The following is a 22009-nucleotide window of genomic DNA, read 5'->3' as shown; positions in this document are numbered from 1 at the left end:
AATGATCAGCTCTTCTAAATGAATAAGTAGCATGATAGCAATGAAAATATGAGAATGACTTCAATATTTTTATACAGAAACAAAAAAAAAAAACAGGAGACAAATCATGAGATACCCTTAAATATAGGAAACAAACTGAAGGTTGCTGGAGGGGAGGTGGGTGGGAGATGGGGTAACTGGGTGATGGGTATTAAGGAGGGCACGCGATGTGATGAGCTCCAGGTGTTAGACGCAACTAATGAATAACCAAACTCTATATCTGAATCTAATGATGTACTATATGTTGGCTAATTGAATTTAAATAGAAAAAAATTATTCTGCTCACACGAAATAATAGTACATATAACTAAGGCTACCAATTCAACAGATAAATTTTTCCATTGCTGAGCTTGTTAATGAAAAATGCCACCTTCTTTTCTGATGGAACCTGTACAGTACAAATGTTTTATAACTATAATATTTTATCCTACAAGTATTTGTATGCTAAATTTTATTAGACCTTTCACTGAGGGTGAATTTTAGACTGGCAGTTTCAAATTACCATCTGTACTTCTAAAGCTGAAATTTGTAAAGGTGTAATTAGGAGGAGGGAGAAAAGCTCTCCAGTGTCCACAACACAAAATGTCAGTGCTGTTAACAATTAAATGTGATAACATTTAAATAATGTACTTCCACTGACACCCAAAGAATAAAATCTAACCATTAGGATGGCATCTAGAAAGCAGATGATTTCACAGGAAAGTGCTCAGACCTCCATCAAGTTAAGAATCAATAGAACATAGGCAACTGTGGTAGAGTCAAAGACACAGTCTCAGCTCATGAAAGGCCCTTCTGTGCTAGAGCTATATTAAATTATCACAGCTAATGTAAAATCAACCTTGGTGTAAAAGATAAAAGGGTAAAGTTCTCACAAATGATCACTTATCACTCCATCCTGAAATGCATACAGCATTCATTATAGATCGAAATGCCACTCAAATTTCATCATTTAGTAGGGTTTTGAAACAGCCAAACCATTAACAGAAGAGAGTAGCTTTTTATATTTATACAACCAGTGACTAATGAAACATTATACCCTGTGTGCAAAGGGGAAAAAAAAACCTTTATTTTGTAATGAACCCAATTGGAGCCCTTTTTAAACACAGTGTAATATGGTTTCACTGTTTCATAGAGCCTCTTATTACTTGTGTCAATAATCCTAGGTAAACTACTGTTGAACTTCACAGCATTTATCTAGCAGCATGAATAACATTAATCTATGGGGTGCTTTTGATGAATTGTGGTTCAAAAAGCAAAGCCAAAAATGACTTCTTACAAAGTGGTTAGAGAAGTATTTATTAGAAATATGTCAACTGCCAAATACCTAAAGATAGCTTGGCTATTTAGGAACTCATGCTCTTGGTTAGCTTGCAAACACTGGGAAAACATATGCATTTGCTCCACTTGAATTACTTAAAAAAAATGACATACTTTCAATCTAAAGTATATTATTTTTTCTATCACTTCCCTTCTAATTCTTTATATTTTTATATCACATTGCTTTGGACGCAATGTGACATGCTATACAAAATGCCCCCAGGTTCCCCACAACTGTTAGTGAGACGCACTTAGAAAGCTCAGAGTGAATCAGACTTTATTTACTTCCATGACTGCGTGATCCACACACACAGGTCAGCATGAACTGAAAGCTACTCCAAGTCTCACTTCAAAGATCTAATTTATCTTCTTGACCCACCCTTGTGAATTACACTTTCTCTGGCAGTAAGCCTGGTAGGGAGTGTCTACAGGGCTTTAAAACATTTAGTTCCAATTTATGAAGTTAATTGGATTAGGCTGATCTTTCCCAAAAGTTGTAATCTGTACAATTCATAGGATGCTAGAAATTAATCTCAACTCTATCTTCAAGGAGTTTATACGTGGGCAGTCTATTTACTGCAAGCCTTTGTTTGCCTTCAACAGCAAAGTGGTATTAAGAATTGAGAGATTGCATACACTAAAGTAATTTGAGAATAGGAAAATTGTATATTGATTTAATATATTCTTTTTCTCCAATTTTGTCCTATATCATAACAAAATAAATACCTGGGGAAAAAGCACAAACTGTATTAAATTTTTCCCTAAATTAAAATCTCTTCACAAAGAATTAGACTTTTACCCCCCCCCAAATTCTTTTTTGGAAAGATGCAGAACTAATTCATGCTTCTTATAATATTTTATAATTAGATTCATGGGAAAGACATCAAATATACTCTTCTTCACAATTTTTAAGATACACTGGATTTATTACAGCATCATGTTTTATACAGCACTCATTCAGAATATTGTAATACTGTGTAAACACAATACTAGTCTTAGAAAAGGTTTTCATGGTGAAATATGAGGGAAATCTTACATTCTCTAATGCATATTTCTCTTGGAAATTCACAATATACCCTGACATATTTAATAAACTCTCAGAAGTCTTGTGATAAAGAAACTTGACTAATTTTTTTTTGCATTATTTATCAATTTCATGAAAGTTCATCTCTAACAATATATAAAAGCTGTATCACGAGCAACAATTTTGGCTTTTGGAGGTTTGGAAAAACAGAGATTATCTCAGTCTTGGGTACTGTTATTTCTTTTTGTCATTTTGTTATACTTACTCAAATTATAAGATTAGTGCAGTGAAGAAAAAATATCTGTGACTGTTTCAAATCATTGTTCTTAAGAAATTAATGTAGTTATTAATATTGTACACCTCTATCTTTGCTGCATCTCAGTAACATGCTATCATTCTTTCTGAAAACAGTTATAGCAATAATAAAGTATATTTTTATGATATTACAACCAAAACTAACTTAAGGTAAGTACAGCTTTCATGATTGTGATTTACAACTAAAAGCATTTATTTACAAAATTTAAAGAAAATCATTATTATTTACTAGTCACTACCAAAACTTAGATATTTGTAATAAAGAAAACCTTTTATAAAAATAATTTTTATTTTTAGTGTATGTTGTAACTCTATTAGTTTGACTTGGAACATATTAATTGTGAATCTTTTATAAAAAGTCCTTCTGAAAGAAAAAGAAAACCTGTTTAAAATGTTTTTTATTATTCTAAAGATAAAGTTTTTCAGGTCATTTATTTTTTTCACATATAATGATGTCAAGAAAGCACTCACCGTGTACAATGAGAACATACTCTGCGCTGCTTTGGCCAATGGTGTTTGTGGCTTCACATCGATATGTACCATTATCCGTTTTGTTCAGGAAAAGAATGTTTAGTTCCCTACCACTCACAACCATTCGGTCAGGGTCTGGCAATTCTCCACCATCCTTTGTCCACAAAACAGGTTCTGGCCTATTGGATTTAAATATGCACATAGATAGGAAAAATGAAAAACTTTCATATTATATGAAGTAAATAAATCAAGCAATTTATAAATATTTAACAATCATTTTGTGTATATCCATATGCTAACTTCTAAGAGTTACCAAACAACCGCCATGCTCTCACTTAGGAGATCTGGAGATATGGCAAATATAACGTAATTCTATTCTGTTTAACTAAGCAGACATGCATTAAGGAACTAATTTGTTGAGTCATTATAGCAGTCTTTTGGCATTGATCCTGATGCTAATTGCTCATACTGCTATTTCTGGCGGAGTGATATGGGGCTACTGGGGTAGCCTTTTCCAGAACTACTTGGAATTATACCTTTGCACTTGAGGCTACCACTGTGACAGTTTTGCTTGAAACCCTGTGAAGCTTTGTCCCCTTACCTTTCCTGCTTTTCTCACCCCCTACACGTTTTTCCTTGAAGTTCTCTCTTTCAGTCTCCTAGTTTTACTGAGACACAATTGACAACTAACACTGTAGTGTACAACAGAATGAGTTGACATATATATATATATATATATATATATATATATATAGCAAAAATAATTACCACAGTAGCTTTAGTTAAGATCTATCACCTCACATGGTTATATCTTCTCTTGTGATGAAAACTTTTAAGATCTACTCTCTTAGGAACATTCAAATAAACAACACAATATTGTTAATTATAGTCAGCATGCTGTACATTACATCCCCAGAACTTATTTATCTTATAACTGGAAATTTGTACTTTTTGACTACGTTCACCCATTTCTCCCACCACTGTATCCCTGTTTCTGGATACTTTCATTTGACATTATTTTGGAAGTCTTAGCCAGAGCAATTAAACAGGAAAAAAATAAAAGGCATCCAAATTGGAAAGGAAGAAGTAAAACTGCCTGTATTTGCAGAAGACATGATATTAAGAATACCCTACGGACTTCACCAAATAACTATTAAAACTAATAAATGAATTTAGTAAAGTTCTGGGATACAAAATCAATATACAAAATGATTTGTATTATTTTACTATACATTAACAATAAACTATCAGAAAGAAATTAAGAAAACAGTCCCATTTACAATTGCATCAAAAAGAATAAAATATTTAGGAAAAATTTAAGGAGCTGAAAAAGCCATACACTAAAAACTATAAGACATTGATGAAAGAAATTAAAGAGAACACATACACACTCATTGATTGGAACAATTAATATTAAATGTCCATACTAACAAAGAGATTTACAATTTAAAGTAATCCCTATCAAAATTGCAATGGTATTTTTAACAGAAATAGAACAATCCTAAAATTTTTATTGACCCATGAAAAACCCTGCATAGGAAAGAAATCTTGAGAAAGAAGAAAAAAGCTAAAGGCATCACATTTCCTGATTTCAAACTATATTACAAAGCTATAGTCATTAAAACAGTATGGTATTGGCATAAATACAGACACATAGATCAATGGAACAAAGTAGAGGCCCAGAAATAATACATATATAGCCAATTAATTTTTGATAAAGGTGGTAGGAATATACAATGGAGGAATGATAGTCTCTTCAATAAGTGCTGGGAACACCAGACAGCCACATGAAAAAGAATGAAGCTGGATCCTGAATTTCTATCTTACACAAAAATCAAATCAAAATGGATTAAAGCTTGAATTTAAGTCCTGAAACACTAAAACTTCTGGAAAAAAATAATAGGGAAAAGTCTTCTTGACATTGGTATTGGCAATGATCTTTTGGGTGACGCCAAAAGCAAAAGCAACAAAATCAGAGATAAACAATTGGGACTACGTCAAACTAAAAAGCTTCTGCACATGTATCCCGATGTCTATAGCAGCATTATCTACAATAGCNTATATATATATAATGGAATATGACTCAGCCATTAAAAGAATGAAATCTTGCCATTTGCAATGACATGATAGAGCTAGAGAGTATTATGCTAAGCAAATAATTCAGTCAGAGGAAGAAAATACCATATGATTTTACTTATTTCTGGAATTTAAGAAACAAAACAAAAGAACAAAGGGAAAAAGAGAGAGGGAAGTAAATCAAGAAACAGACTCAACTACAGAGAATAAATTGATAGTTACTAAAGGGGAGGTGGGTAGGGGGACAGGTGAAATAGGCAATGGGGAGTAAGGAGAGCACTTGCTGTGATGAGCACTGGGTACTGTACGAAAGTGTTGAATCACTATACTGTATGCCTGAAACTAATATAACACTGAATGTTAAGTAACTAGAATTTAAATAAAAACTTTAAAAAATGAAATTATGAAAAAATAAACAAAATAAAAATAAAATAAAATAAAAATAAATTTAAAAAGCTTCTTCACATAATGGAAACCATTAACAAAATGAAAGGGCAATTTAAAGAATAGGTGGAAAATATTTTCAAATCTTATATCTGCTAAATGGGCAAATATCCAAAATATATAAAGAACTTGTACAACTGAGTAGCAAAAAATGACCCAATTGAAATCTGCAGTGGGATTGAATAAATTCCAGAGAAGACATGCAAGTGACTAACAATTACATAAAAAAATGTTCAACATCACTCATCATTGGATAAATGCAAATCAAAACCATAATATGATATCACCTCATCATACCTGGTAGAATACCTATCATCAAAAAGTCTAGAAATAACAAATGTTATGGAAGATGTGGAGAAAAGGGAACCATTCCACACTATTGGTGGAAATATAAATTGGTGCATCCAGTATGGAAAATAGTATAGCGGTTCCTCAGAATATTAAAAATAGAACTACCACTTGATCCAGCAATTCTACTTTTGGGTAAATATACAAAGGAAACAAAACCACTATCTCAAAAAGATATCTGAATCCTATATTAGTGAAACAGTGAGATAGAGAAAGATAAATACTGTATGATCACATTTATATGTGGAATCTAAAAAAAAAGTTCCATGAACTTATAGACACATAGTTCTCTTTTAATTAAATTCTTGCAAAGAATTTCCATCTCAAAATCTGTTTGTAGGGAAGAAAGGATAAATGAACCATGGACATCTGTCTTCAAATATTTTATATACTTTTGTAATTATAAATTATAGAAATAATAATACCTACCACTATGGGTTGATAATGGTGGTTATCCCAGATATGTTACTAATATTTTATATACTTCTCACAAGAATACTTCTGATATAATTTTTAAAAGTTTAATGCATGTAAGAATGTTGATGATCAGAGATGCATCCAAACCCTGGTCTCACACTGCAGCTAATGTTTTGTCCACTACCTCTTGCTTACTAACATGATGAATATTTTCCTAGTTCTTTTTGTCAAATGTTCTATTTGAACTTGATTTTATCATGTTAGAAATTATTTTTGAAAAAGCTTTAATTATTTGTTGATTTTGGTGGAAACATTTCATTTCCATTTTGTTATTGTAAAGACAATGAGGACATTATCTTGGTAAATGATGCCTATGACTATGACAGCTCTTCTAATTCAGAGAATATATGTTTTCCTGAAAAAAATCTGGAGAAGTGATAAAAGTTGGGAACCAAATAATAAAAAATACAGGAAATAGTTTCAAAACAAGCAGATCAGTAATGTGATAAAAGAATCATTTAGTTTAAGTAGTAAAACACTTGGGGAGAGAACAAAGAGAAGACAATCAGAACTGTACCCATGAAACTTCTGGAAGGGTATTTTATGGAGGGAAAAAAGAAACCAAATCTAGTTATCCAAAACTATTGGAAAATATAAAAATGTATATCATCCAATTACATAGACAACTCACTCTCATAATATCTTTAACAAAATATAAGCCAAAAAAATTCCTCAACTTGCTTCATGTACCCTACATCAGCTAGCTGCTCTTTGAATTTACTAATTCTTATGTTAAAACTGATAGCCTGGATAATCTTGAACCCTGCACATCCTTAATATCCTTTGAAGAGGCAAAACAATGACTTGCTGCATATAATTGAAGTATTAGAATGTGTGCCCTTTCTAAAAAGCCACATAAGACCAACGTTAAAATAACAGTTATATTAAGGATAACTTGAATCTTAAAAGATTCATCCTTAAAATACTACTCAACAGAAGTATTTTATTAAGAGGCAATATTTTCTTAATGTATAAGTCAGAATTTTTAAACAGATATAACTATATGTATATATCTGTGCATTTCCATACTCTCAAAATTATAACCCCCAATCCAAACTGTCATAACTTTTCTCTGCTTGTGTTCAAAAGATTTCAGTCACATCTTAAAGTCTATGGCTCTGTAATCATATAAGTAAATTTAGATAAGTAATTTTAAATTTTGCATACAGAAATGAAGTTAAATATCTAGATAAATTATTTAAGTTGCCAGTCTGTATTTAAAAAATGTTTTCTAAAAAATAATTCTCTTTTTTAGGAAATAATGAAAAAAACACCTGCAGAAATGGTTAAGAAGAGATTATAGCAGTGTAAATCACTGCTGATACTGAACTTTGCAGGATTCTTGATCCTACTTTGTATGGTAAATCTTCAAGGTGGAAAGAAAAGTTAGCACCATAAGACACAATTTTAATGAAATGGAGGTTAGAGTTTATACATTGATTAAAAATACCCTACACATATTCCAATTAGTACTTAAAATGTTCAAGCTTCTTAATATCACCATAAAAATATTAAGTGGTTTAGCAAGTCTTGATACAAGTTGTGTTTCATCTTAATAAAGAGGGCCCCTAGGCTTTCTCTATTGGAACCCAGAAATGATTGAGTTTCTTGCTGCAAATGAATAACAATCTTCCCTGCTGTTCAGGCAACCAAAGAAGATCATTTAAAAAGTAGTTCCAGTCTATAGTTTCTATGTGATAAGGCTGAAAAAGAGTAGAAGCTAGACACCAGGAGTAACAGGACACTGATACAGCATCAGGCATGAGATAACACTATACAACTCCATAGCGAGGACATTAATATAGTCAATCCAGTTTCCCCTTTAAGAGCCCAGATAATTAAAATTTTGAAATCTTCCGTATGAGATAACATTTGATTTATGTTTCTGTCTACCAAATCTATAGGGCTAAAAAGATTTTTTTTCTTATGCACCTAATGACATTTTGCAGCTATTTCTTCATAGGATGACAGAAAACAATAAAAAATAAAAGTGAAAGAAGAAACCAAACAAGCTTGTACATTTATTCTCCTGTATTCTAAGGTCTTGGTGGAGTTTTAACAGATTTTTAGAAAAATTTTTATTAACTTAGTATTTTGTTTTCTATATATCTAATGAAAGATTCTCTGATATCTTTAATAACTCCTTATTTATAAATTAATGTTAGAAGGAATTGCCCCAATTCCCTCGGGCTAGCAGTCTATTTAATATCTCGAGCTGGATACAAATCTGATTACTCATTTCCACTGAAACTCTTTGTTTGATCTTTGGGGCACTTATTCTGTAAAGTTATATCATAAGACTATTCCCTCTAATCCTTCCAACTATATATGGGATCCTTACTCCCTAGGTATTGATGGCAATGGAACTTTGCTTTGCCTTTGAATCTCTCATTCTCTTTTAGGCTCATGCTTGAAAAGAGGAATAAAGAATAAGCAGTTCAGTTATGGAAAAGTAAATGTCATAATGCAAATCTCCTATAAAAGAGGTCTGGTGTCCTTGCAGAAGTAAACAGGAGTAAAAGGTCTTCCAAACTTTGGAATGGATGCACTTTCCAGTATCTTCCTTTTCCCAAATGGCTACATCCCCTTGGAGTTCTGAAGTGCCTTTTCCTTCATAAGCACAGTACATGTGGGGCTCTAAAATTAAAATTAGTCTTATGAAAATGAAACTTATTTTTCCCAAATGAAAGAAAAATAATAAGTTGCTATAATAGCATTCAAGTAAACACCTTGTTCTGGCTCAAAGGAAAAAAGAAAGAAACTTGCAAATATATGTATCTTACATTTCTTTCATACAAGACAAAGCAGGAACTTACAGTTAATGATGTGGTGCCTTATGTATTTATAATTGTATGGCACATGAATATGGTGACTGCCTTTATTTCAGTTTAGAAATTCCCAGGTGATAGATGTGATTGAAGATTTAATACTAGGGAGATTTTTAAACCCAATGCTCTTCTATTTCCTGTGATGGCTTTACTCTACAGTGGAAGAAGGTGGTAGAAGTTACATAAACATCTCGATCCATTTTTCTGCTTTAAGCAGAATTATACTGAAGAAATTATACTGAAGAGTCTATGTATAAAACTGTTAATGTTATCAAATTTTTAGGAAAGCAGGAGAGAAATTAAATTCAAATTGACAAGTGAGTTTGACATTCAGTTCAAGCAGAAAATTTTAAATTTATTGGGTTCTGGGAAGAAGGATTCTGAGAGAATCTAGCGTCGGCCATTCTTCATTGGGTGGACTGAAATTGCATCCCTAAGCCACGGCCCAAACATTGCCAACCAAGTGAGGTAGAAGAAAAAAAAAGAGGAAAAAAAATTAGAAGCTGGTATTGTTCGCTTCTTTTCTTATAATCTAAAATGTAAATACAAAGCAAATTCAAGGAGCAGTCTTTCTTAAAGCAATGCAACCAATTCAAAATATAATTTTTAAGGAGTCTCTGTTGGAAGCAAAGGATGTGGCTGCTACACAGGAAAATATAAAAAGTTTACTTGTGGAGCTACTTATTACATTGACCACTTCAAATATTAAGATACACAGAAGGTTATTTTTTTATTGAGGATCAAATGAGAGGTTTCTGAAAATAGGTTTCTAAATATATTTCAAATCAAATTCTTAATTTTTATAAAATGTTGATCTAGGACTTTAGAGAGTTCATCAAGCTGCGATTTTCCCTCAAATTTGATTCTTATGCAACTTAATTGCGATGAAATTTTCTTTCCTTTTATAAGTAATATGGATTTCATACTTTTTATGGAAGCAATTCTTAAGACATCAAGAAACTTTTACTATTATCCAAGTTAACTTTGAATGTTTTACTTATCACAGTTGAAGTTTATTTTAAAACATAATCAATGAAACATTTATGTGTCTGTCTTTATAGATATAGTTTTGCTCAAAGTTTTGACAAAACTTCAGAAACATTTATAGGAGTCCTCAATGAGTTTCGATGAGCTTAATTAACATAAAATGTTCTACTTTACACTTGTAATCTTAAGACAGATAAGAGTTCAATGAAGATTTTTGTTATTGTTTGTTAAAGTATGCCTATGTACTCTTGACTAGGTACTTCATAAGTTTATACAATTATTATCTAACAACTATCAATAAACAAATGTCTGCAAGTTTTTAAACCAGAAATTATGAAGGATATGAAGAAAATAAACATCTTATCTCTGTGATATTACATTTTTGTAGCTTATATAATGTATATGTCATCAACCATAACACTTGCAGGGCATGGTAAGTGGCATAAATAAGTTATAAAACATAAAGATTCACCATACCTATATTAGGGACATTAGAACAGGCTTTACAAAAGATGTAACTCTTGATTGGTATCTTTAATTGTGGTAGGATTTTAAGTGGTAGAAATGGACGATGCCAACTCAAGAGAAATCAGAACCCCGGGTAGGATGCTTGCCCTCAAGAATCCATATTGTTGAAAAGATGAATTTAAATACAGCAAGTACCAAGAAAAGAGAACAGCATTAATGACAGGTAATATTGTGATTACCTAAGATAATAAATTATGAAAGGGCAAAGTTAATAACTCTTGGCAGGATAACTGAGTTGGGAGTAATAAAAACAAAAGCCAGGATGTAATTTCTAACAGGACCAAATACGCTCATAAGGAACTTAGTCCAAGACAGAGTTTATAAGACAAAAAACTGAAGATGAAAAGTATTATCTTAGTGTTAGACCAAAAGACTGATGACATAATTTATATGGAGGACAGAATGAAATGTGGTATGGAACATTCTGGTCATAAAGACAACTGTGAACAAAAGCAAAGAAATGGAAAGGTTTGGGGTACAGACATGAGGAAAAAAACCCCAGAAAACAAAAATTTAAAAAAGTGTACATTTTTGAGCCTGGAACTCAAGCCTGGTCTTGGGTTCCAGGCTTTTAGGAAAAACAAATATACTTTGCTAGGTCTTTTAAGAAGTGAGTATTCCTGTTCCGGGTTTCCTTTAAGCATAGCAATGTGAAATATCTGAAGAAGGAAGTTCAATAAAGAGATCATCCATAGAGTTCTTAAGAAAGAAAGCCAGGTCCTACATAAAGTTGGAATAATAAAGGAAAGTAGAGAACAAAAGAAGATAATAGAATAGCTCTTGGGAAAGTAAAAATAATTTTTGGAGCCAGAAAATATATGATGTTAATGAAGAGAGAGAGGCTACTCTCATTATGCTGCCCAGTCTATATAATAGGAACAATCTCAGTCCTAAATAAGAAAAAATAATAATGCAAAACCTACGCACCACCAACCACCCAACCAACCAAACAAATAAATGTATAAACAAAATACAAATCACACTTTAAAAAATTGAGATACAGTAGATAGGGAAAGTTGATGATTTTACTTTGTGACATGCCAAGTTCAAGGGCTAGAACAAGATCAAGGAATACATCTTTATTCAGCAATAAGAAAACAAGAAATTAGAAGTCAGGGCTGAGGGTAGAACTTTTAGAGAGATATTGGAGTCAAGCAAGTGTCCAAGCTCCAGAAGGAAAACAAAAGGATAGATTACTGAATATTATGGAATATTTTCATTTAAAGGATAAGAAAAGAGACAGAATGAAGTCCAAGAGGTCTGAGAGAAGACAAAAGAGAATAATGTCAAATGAATAAGAAAGAATCTCTTCAAAAATCCATTGACTTAAACATTTACATTTCTAACCCACCCAATACCCTGACCTCTCAGTTCCACGATTCCCTCATATTCGGTAATTGTTTTGTTGGTCTCCCCTCACTCATGATCACACACCAAACTTTGTCATCATCATTTCCTCACTACTATAAAGCTGAAAAATTTTGATTTTTTGAATCATAACCTCCCATCTTCTCAGTACACTGTTCTATTATGCATCAAATCTTCCAATCCTAACTAATAAATCCACCATTTACTTTTATTCTTCAATTCCCCTCTACATTTAGTTCTCACTTTAACAAATCTAATTTAATTTTTAATTTAATTTAATTTAATTTAATTTAATTTATTTCAGAGAAAGAGAGAGAGTATGAGTGAGAGGGAGAGGGACAGAGAATCTGAAGCAGACTTCACACTGAGCACAGAGCTTGATGCGGGGCTTGATCCCACAACTGCAAGATCATGACCTGAGCCAAACTCAAGGGGTGAACGCTTAACCAATTGAGCCACCCACTCACCCCTCTTTAACCAGTCGTAAATGCAATCAAGATTTCCTTTTTCTTTTCCCCATCCATTGTACTTATCAGGTTAATTCCAAGCCCTGATGAACACAATTTTTCTGTCTTCTCTTTGTCTTTATCAGAACATCAAAACAAGGTGAAGAAAAAAATGAGGAGAGGATAAATGGTTTATTAAACACTGTTCTTGAAGTCATCATGCAGGAATAAGCATGAAGAGCAATGAGAAAAACAACTTTATTTATTTTTTTGAGAAAGAAAAACAATTTTAAAGCCAAAGTAAACATTATTACTATGTCTTTGAATATTTGATGTATTTAAAAATTTTGTAAGTTTATTTTTCTGATCATATGTCTCATGCATCATTTTAAACATTATTTAGAACATATGATTGAATCTACACACTTCTGGCTTCTAAAACTCTTTAACACAATACTTAAAACACAAATTTTTGCAAAATTTATATATTGATACAGCTAGTATTATCATTTGTTAAGTTGGCTTTGCCCTAACATTTCAAAGATCTAAGGCTAAAATAGTACAGTAAGTGAAGAGAAAAAAAGGAGAGGCTTAAAGAAATCACCCAGATGAAGGAATTCTTAAACAATTTCCCTTTTAAACATGTAATTTCCCCTTGTATTTCTAGCTTGTTGCAGTTATTTATACTGACTCATTTAATAGGTATGTCTTTGTGTGTTTTCTACGAGAAAGAAAAAGAACAGAATGGTTCTTTAGCCTTTTTTCCTCACTGGTCTCCATGCCCTTTTGTGCTCAGTGGTTTCAGGACATACTCTCCAATCATGTGCTTTATCATAATAGTTTTTAGAGGTTAGTCTTTGCTCAGCATAGACATGATATTTCCCATACATGCACAATTCTTTTCATGTAAAGCAATGCACTGTGTTGCCATTTTCTTTGTACGTGCAGTTTGAGAATCTCAATGATTCTTCTTTAAAGGCTCAACAGTGAAAGCCCCTAACTCAAACATCACCATAAGTACTTCTGTCTAATAGGGTCAAAGGTGTTTAATGTGGTAATAAATGAAGTCAGTTTGAAGTGGAAAATTCAAGGCTACTTATTCCATTAAATTGTAAGTTGACACTCTGATTTTGAATCTATCTACTCACTAATGTAAACTCCTGAAAACAACTACTACACTAGTGTGGTGTCAAGTAGAAGTCTCATTACATTGAAGATTAGATTTAGATGGGACAATAACAACAGAATTAAGTTCATCATTAGATTTAAAACCTAAATAGCAAATAAGAAAAGGACTTCTTTTATCCTGCTTAATCTGAGCATATGCTACTTGATTCTGTTTTTTTAAGGCACTTCTTGCCTCCAAGTTTAGAAGCTTATAGTTGAAACAGAAAATAACCTATATGCAAGAGGTAAGTGCTCTTTAGAAGGCTTGAAAATAATGGCCTTTTTGAGAGTGACTGTGAAATCCTGGACCAGTTTTTACTGAAAAGATAGTGTTCACTGATGATTATTTTAACACTTTTGAGAGACAGTGTAGTCATACTGCAAACTGTATAATTTCAGCCAATTTATGGCACAACAAATAAAAGATTATCCCTAGAAGATGTAAGATTGCTATGATCCTGAAGGAGTGACAGATTTTAGCACTGAAGGAAAAAAATATTCAAGATTGTGACAAATGCTTAAGATAATCTCTCAAGGGCTTGTGCATAAGCAAAATAATTACCCATGCCTTATTTATACTTAACTTTTCTTTACTTTGGTAAATAAAAAATATTAATTCCTGGTTAAAAGGTCAAGAAATCTTGAGTAAACATCCATTCCCTCATCTAAGCAGTAATTTCTATGATATATTTAAAAATGATCATGATAAAGAAAATATTTTTTTCAACTTATTTGAAACTTAGTCACTTCTGAAAACTTTCTTTGACTAAGCTAGACTTTGGAACATTTTCACTTTTCTTTAAATCAAGAACTTCTGAGTCTAAATTTTTCAGAATCTGCCACTTTATCAATCTATGTACATTATAAGGAAACTTGATGCCGTATAAAATGTATCTATAAGCATCTTAATCAATCGGACGCCTGAAAACCATTATGTTCAAGGGCATGTTATTATGATGTGGTCCTATATCCCATATAAGAGTTACTTTATAATCCATTACTTATACTACTATAAAATAATGCTAATTAACATTATAAGTTAGAATAATCATGAATATTTATGTTAAACACTGTGTCACTATCATAGTACTGCTTCTGCTCCATGACCTATTTGTTTTCTGGTACTAAAACCAATTGTCTTAGAAAAGTAAGAGTAAAATGCACATCATTTATCTGGTAGCTGGGGGATTAAATGCTCCATATAAGTCAATGCTGAAGATAATTGAAATTTAAGACTTAAAAATTTGAAAGTATATTTTGATCATTTGAATGAAACCCTTCTCAAAAGATCAAACGTATCTGCATTATTTAACATAACATTCTTAGCAGCATTTGCTTATTTTTTTGGAGTTCAGATCTCCTCAGTCTGAACATGTATTTTTACATACTGATGGTTTTAGAGGGACTGAAGTGATTAAGACTTCGGCTTCACCGCAGTTGGTATTAATGCAATGATTTTCAAACCTTTTGAGGTGTGATCTATAGAAAAACACACTTTATAACACTACACAATGCACAATCCCATGCAGGAAATAAAAGCTTGCTCTTTGTAGTGCTCCGTGACATTTTCTTAATTTTTTTTTCTATACTTTTCTATTCTTTTCCTTTCCAATTCTATTATTTTCTATTTTATTCTTGGCTTTTAAGAAGAATTTGCTAATTGATCTTATGACTCATTAATTAGCCACAGCCAGCATTTGAAAAACTCTGACCCACAGTGAGAGTTCCTATGGTCCATAGGTCTTTTTGTCCTTGTGCTGCAAAGCTATTATATTTTAAATCTTGCTTTTAAATGGTCACTTTGAATACGGAAAGGATGACACTTTAGGTAGGGAAAGAATAGGGGCCCCAACTAGGCTCTGAGGGAATTTCAGGTACATAGACACTGGAACAGAACAAAAATAGAGGTAAGGAAGAAAAATCAGAACCCCTGTCCCAACTGTTAAGGGCTGAAATGTTTTCCTAATAATTACACTGTAACCACAGAAAATAGAAAATATCCGCACACAAAAAATGATCAGGCCTCAAAGGAGAAGTTAACTATAAAGATTAACCAAACCTACATATCTACATATCCACAGATCACAGATCTCACAAGAAACAAAGACTCACACACAATGTATACGTGTCATATATGGTTCCAGACCACTGACCTAACCATCGGCAAGTTCCCTGGTAAAGTCCTAATAAAAGGCCAGAGATAAAAAACCTTAATTGGCAACCTGGTCAGGACCCCTGTCAATCCTGAGAGCTTTTTCTGTATTCTTGCTTAATAAAATTCTAACACTTTGCTCACTCTCTTTTGTCTGCGAGATTCATACTTAGTGGACCCCATGAGACAAGACTCTCGCTCACTATGTTCATCCCTGTACTTGCAATCTTGAGTGCTAGTGATGAAGTTCATCACAGAACACCATTTCAGAGACATCTGCTTGTCTCAAGTCACAATGGTTGCTGTTCTTTTCTCCTATTTTTATTTTGATTCTCTCTTCTTTCTTGTTTGCTTGAATCATCCCAAATATTTCTGGTGCTCTGAATTTGCAAGAGTTGGGCTGTAAAGCCATCAGTAATTACTGGCAAATTCTTCCTATTCTAATTAGAGACCAATGTAAATGCTCATATTTTATACAATTTGGGGCATTGTTTGCCATTTAAATTTTTTCAAACTTTGAAGTTTAGGGGCTTCTATATAATTGAGGTTATATCTGAAAAAATGAATAAATATACACTTCACATCGTAAAAACCTGTGTAATGCAAGATAATGTCTTTAGATTGTTTGACTATATGGCTTTCAGAGGAGTAAGAATTTTCTTAGTTTTACTATTGCAGATGACAGGATACTATATATAGAAAACCCTAAAGAGTCCACCAAAAAACTATTAGAACTAATAAGCGAATTCAGTAAAGTTGCAGGATACAAAATTATTACGCATAAATCTGTGGCAATTTTATACACCAATAATGAACTAACAGAAATATGAATTAAGAAAACAATCCCATTTATAATTGTATCAAAAAGAATAAAAAACCTAAGTATAAGTTGAACTAAAGAGGAAAAAGACCTATACTGTGAAAACCTTAAGACATTGATAAAAGAAATTGAAGATGATACAAATAAATGGAAAGATAGTACATGCTCATGGATTGAAAGAACTAATACTGTTAAAATGTCCATATTACCCAAAGTAATCTACAGATTCACTGTAGTCCTAATCAAAATACCAATAGCAATTTTCACAGAATTAGAATAAATAATCCTAAAATTTGTGTGGAACCACAAAAAAACAAACAAACAAAAACAATTATCCAAAGCAATCTTGACAAAGAACAGACTGGAGGTATCACATTCTCAGATTTGAAACTATCCTACAAAAATAAAATAAAACATTATGGTACTGGCATGAAAACAGACACACAGATAAATGGAACAGAATAAGAAACCTAGAAATAAACCCTTACGTGGTCAGTTAATCTATGACAAAGGAAGCAAGAATACCCAATGGGGAAAATGTAATCTCTTAATAAGTGGTGTTGGGAAAACTGGACAGCTACATGCAAAAGAATGAAACTGGATTACTTTCTTCTACCATATACAAAAATAAACTCAAAATAGATTAAATGTCTACCTAAATGAAAGACCTGAAGCCATGAAACTAAAAGTAAACAGGGAGCAAGCTCTTGGACACTGGTCTTAGCACTGCATTTTAGATATATATGATCTGTCTGCTCAGGCATGGGGAAACAAAAGCAAAAAATAAACTATTAGGTCTACTTCAAACTAAAAAGCTTCTGTACAGCAAAGGAAGCCATTAAAACAAAAAGGCAACCTACTAAATGGGAGAAGATATTGCAAATGTTACATCTGATAATGGATTAATATCCAAAATACATGACAAACTCTTAAATTCAACACCAAATCAAACATTAAAAATGGGCATTGGAACTAATAAACATTTTCTCCAAGGAAGACATCCAGATGGCCAATAAATACATGAAAATGTGTTCAAATCACTAATCATCATGGAAATCCAGATCAAAACCACAGTGAGGTATCATTTCACAACTGTTACAATGACTTTTATCAAAAAGACAAGAAATAACAAGTGTTGGCAGTAATGTGGTGAAAAGGGAACCCTCGTGCTCTGTTGATGGGAATGTAAATTGGTGCAGGCACTATGAAAAATAGTATGGAAGTTCTTCAAAAAATAAAAAATAGAAATACAATATGACCCAGCAATTCCACTTCTGGGTATTTACCTGAAAAAAAAAACACTAATTCAAAAAGATATATGTGCCCCTATATTAATTGCAGCATTATTTACAATAGCCAAGACATGAAACAACCTAAACATCTATCAATAGATGACTGGATAAAGAAGATATACATACATACATACACTTGAGTATTACTCAGCCATAAAAAGGAGGAAATCTTGCCATTTGCAACAACATGGATGGACCCAGAGGGCATTATGCTAAGTGAAACAAGACAGAAAAAGACAAATACTGTATGTTTCTGCTTATATGTGAAATCCAAAATCCAGAAAAAACAAACAAAACAGAAACAGACTCATAAATAGAGAAAACAAATTGGTGGTTGCCAGAGGGGAAAGGTGTGGGGGGAATGACAAAATAAGTGAAGGGGATTAAAGGATAACAAATTTCCAGTTATAAAGTAAAACAGTAATGGAATGTAAAGTATGGTATAAGAAGTACAGTCAATAGTATCATAATAACTTTGTATGGTGATAGATGGTAAGTACACTTTCTGTGGTGAGCATTTAATAATGTATATAAATGTCCAATCACTATGTTGTACAGCTGAAAATAACATAATGTATGTCAACTATGCTTCAATTAGACAAATAAATAAAAGAGTTTTGCCATACAAATCACATATGTGAGTGAGCACTTATCTTCACAGAAGATAGATTTTATAAAACCAAAACTTAATGAAAACCTGAGAACTAATTAGCATATAGAAATTCTATTTGATTATGACAATTTGGCATTAATTTGGAATTTAACTTATCGTTACATATTAAGAACATTTCTTGTATTGAATTTGGCTCATAAAAGTACATATAGATTGCTTCTTAGTATCTTTTATGGAATGACTTTTTCTTTTCAAAGGAGAAAGATATTTATTATTCTACATTTCCCTCAAAAGGAGAAGGCTGATATTTTTATGTGTTCTTGGATTTGTTGTCTCAAAAATGCCCTCATTACTCTAATAGTCTTTGGCCTATAGTCTCTAAAGTAGGTATAATACACATATAGTGATTCTGAATTAATTTTACTTTCCACATTTTGTTTCCTTCATATATTATACATAAGTCATAGTCAAAATATTTAACACAGGCACAGAATAATCTACTTTTCAGCTGACTGGTGACCACCAGAGGGATGGATGTTAGCTCTAACATTATGACACATATCAGAGAAAAAAATTTCAAGGATAAAAGACAAATCTTGTTGAATGGCACTTGTTGAGCAAAGTGTTAATATTTTCTTTAATTAGGATGAGTTATAATATTTCAGATTTTTTTAATGTTAAGTGATTTTTGTTTCTGCAATTTTTCTACAATTACCATTTTGATGACTTGTTTTTATATAAACATGCATGCAATATTTATATATCTTTAAATAAAGAGTAAAATGCCAGGATGTAATCTCATAACACATTAAAAAACCACAGATTTTTAAACCCCTGTGTTCAAAAGTCCACATCTTGAAAAATCTCATCAACATATAAGACAGCATCATTCCACAATGGTGTCTTAAGCATACTGAGACATTTTTGTGTTAGAGTTTCCCACTGAACATTTCCATAATCCCTCAAAATAATTGGCTTTTTGTTGTAAGAGAACTGCTTACCTAAAAATGTTCAAGAAGTACATTTCCTCTATGGATCTATAATCGTGGTTCTGCAAGTTCTTATGGGACTTTTGCAAGACATAGGAACATTTAATTGAAAATGATTGAGTGCCCAACACACCACAGATGCCCAGCCTAAATAACAGCAGTGGAGATTACCGAGAGACAGCTTCTTGTTTCAAAAACAAAACCAAATATATTCGGTCTCATTTCCAAGATAATCACTTGTGTGTTTCCAAAGAGTCAACGTGTGATTAAATTTGAAGCCATGAGTTGGAAGCAAAAGACCATATGGGCCTCAGAAAAGAAATTCATATGGGAAGGACAGCTCATGGATATATATTTTTTTAATTATGAAAATTTAGAGCTAATTTCTCAATATTATACCTTTAAAAACATGGCAGAAGAAACTGGGTATATTGCATTTAACTTTTAATTGATTAATTAATTAAGACAATTTTGCATCTTCTAGATATCGGAACACAGGCAAACACACACACACACACACACACACACACACACACACACCCAAAAAAAAACAAACAAAAAACAAAAAACAAAATCTAAATGTCCTGTAACCTTTTTTATAGCAAGGACTAACATTTTGAGAGTATCTAAATGGTAAGCATCCTCATTCTGTTTATTCCACCAATTATGTTATTCCACCAATTATTTTGGTGATATCTTAAGCATAATACTTAAAAAGAAAAAATCCATAATTTTGAGGGGTGTTTCTTTTAACTTTGTGCCCATACCCTCACCTTCTAAGGCATTGTATTTCATTGCATTGGTTTTACATTTGTGTTGGTATTTCCTTGTCGGTGAAATGTACAGTCTTAATCATCTTAAAGATACATAAAGTTAAGAATATAATCTGCTTTTAAAAAACAAATATATGTGGGCACCTGGGTGGCTCAGTTGGTTAAGCGTCTGCCTTTGGCTCAGGTCATGATCCCAGGGTCCTGGGATCTAGGCCCATATCAGGCCCCCAGCAGAGCAGGGAGAGAGCCTTCTCTCTTTCTCTCTGCCTGCGGCTCCCCCTGCTTATGCTTCTCTCTCTCTCTGTCAAATGAATAAATAAAATCTTTAAGAATATATGTGTGTGTGTGTGTGTAACAAAATAGTTATTATACACCTAATCATAAAATCTAGTCAGAAATTATTTAGATATATTTAGAAACTGTTTAGATAATATTTAGATATGCTAACAGGTTTGGGCTTGCATAAGTGGTAATTGTTTAATAAATTGCATTTTTTTACATATTTGATTGAAATATAGGCTCTCCTAGTGGTTTGTGAGAACTCTTTCATTCTTGCCAACTTCACCAAGTTATTGTGAAAAATCAATAAAATAGGAGAACTGAAAACACTGGGTAAATAAGAAAACATAACCATCAGTGTTGTTAAAATTTTACTTTTATTTTTTATTTCTAAAATTTTTTACAAAGATTTATTTATCAGCTTTTAGAATGGGCAGAGGGGCAGAGGGAGAAAGAGAATCTCAAGCAGACTCTGCACTGGTGCAGAGCCTGATAAGGGGCTCAATTTCGCTACCTTGAGATCATGACCTGAGCCAAAAACAAGAGTCAGACACTTAACTGACTGAGCCACCTGCACGCCCCATAAATTTTTTTAAAGCATGTTTGTAATCTCAATTCTACCACTTATCACCTGGGTGACTGGAAAAGGGTACACAACCTCCACAAGACTTATTTTCCTCATTTACAAACTAGAAATGATTATGAGTCTGTAAGCCTTTTCCAACAAGATATTTGTGTGGTTTAAATAAGACAATAAGCATAAAAGAATTTGGAAAACTATATCAAAATGAGGTCTTCCACATCACAGACCCTGGATTGTCAACCACCCATGAGTCAAGCCTTTCGCTGGGTTTGGGTTGTGTAAGGTTTTTAATCTCCTGCTTTGGCTTTCTGTCAAAACTTGCTAACATGTCGTCTCTTTCATCCCAGCAGAACTGCTCTAGAGTATAGCCTGGTCCATGTTTGTGGGACCAGAACTCACTCTCTACCCCCTCCAGTCCTTTCCAATTATTCTAAAACTTTTTCTACCTTAACACTATGAAGGTGCTGCTCCTGTGGCTCAGTATCTTCCAGTTTCCCATTTCTCACCATATTATATTTTTCCCCTGACAGGGGTTCATGCCTCTGACTCTCTTTTGTAACCTCAACTAAAATAGCCATGTTATTCAATCCGTTTTGCCATGATTTTAGCATGGATATCTTTGCCGTTCAAACATGCTTTTGAAAGTCACAGATCATTCTGTGTTCATTCTGCT

General features: G+C 32.6%; 1 protein-coding gene across 1 annotated transcript in view; it reads right to left on the bottom strand.

Moving 5' to 3' along the window:
* The window catches only part of CADM2 (cell adhesion molecule 2), a 309124-nt gene that overhangs the window by 85410 nt on the left and 201705 nt on the right, over nucleotides 1–22009 (bottom strand). The window contains exon 7 of the mRNA XM_034656944.1: nucleotides 3167–3345. Coding sequence (XP_034512835.1) covers nucleotides 3167–3345 — 179 coding nt within the window. The remainder of the gene's footprint in view (nucleotides 1–3166; nucleotides 3346–22009) is intronic.

Source organism: Ailuropoda melanoleuca, chromosome 1 (assembly GCF_002007445.2).
Source record: "Ailuropoda melanoleuca isolate Jingjing chromosome 1, ASM200744v2, whole genome shotgun sequence".
NCBI lineage: Eukaryota > Metazoa > Chordata > Mammalia > Carnivora > Ursidae > Ailuropoda > Ailuropoda melanoleuca.
Note: the sequence above shows the minus strand (reverse complement) of the source record. Positions and strands in the feature narration are given on the sequence as shown.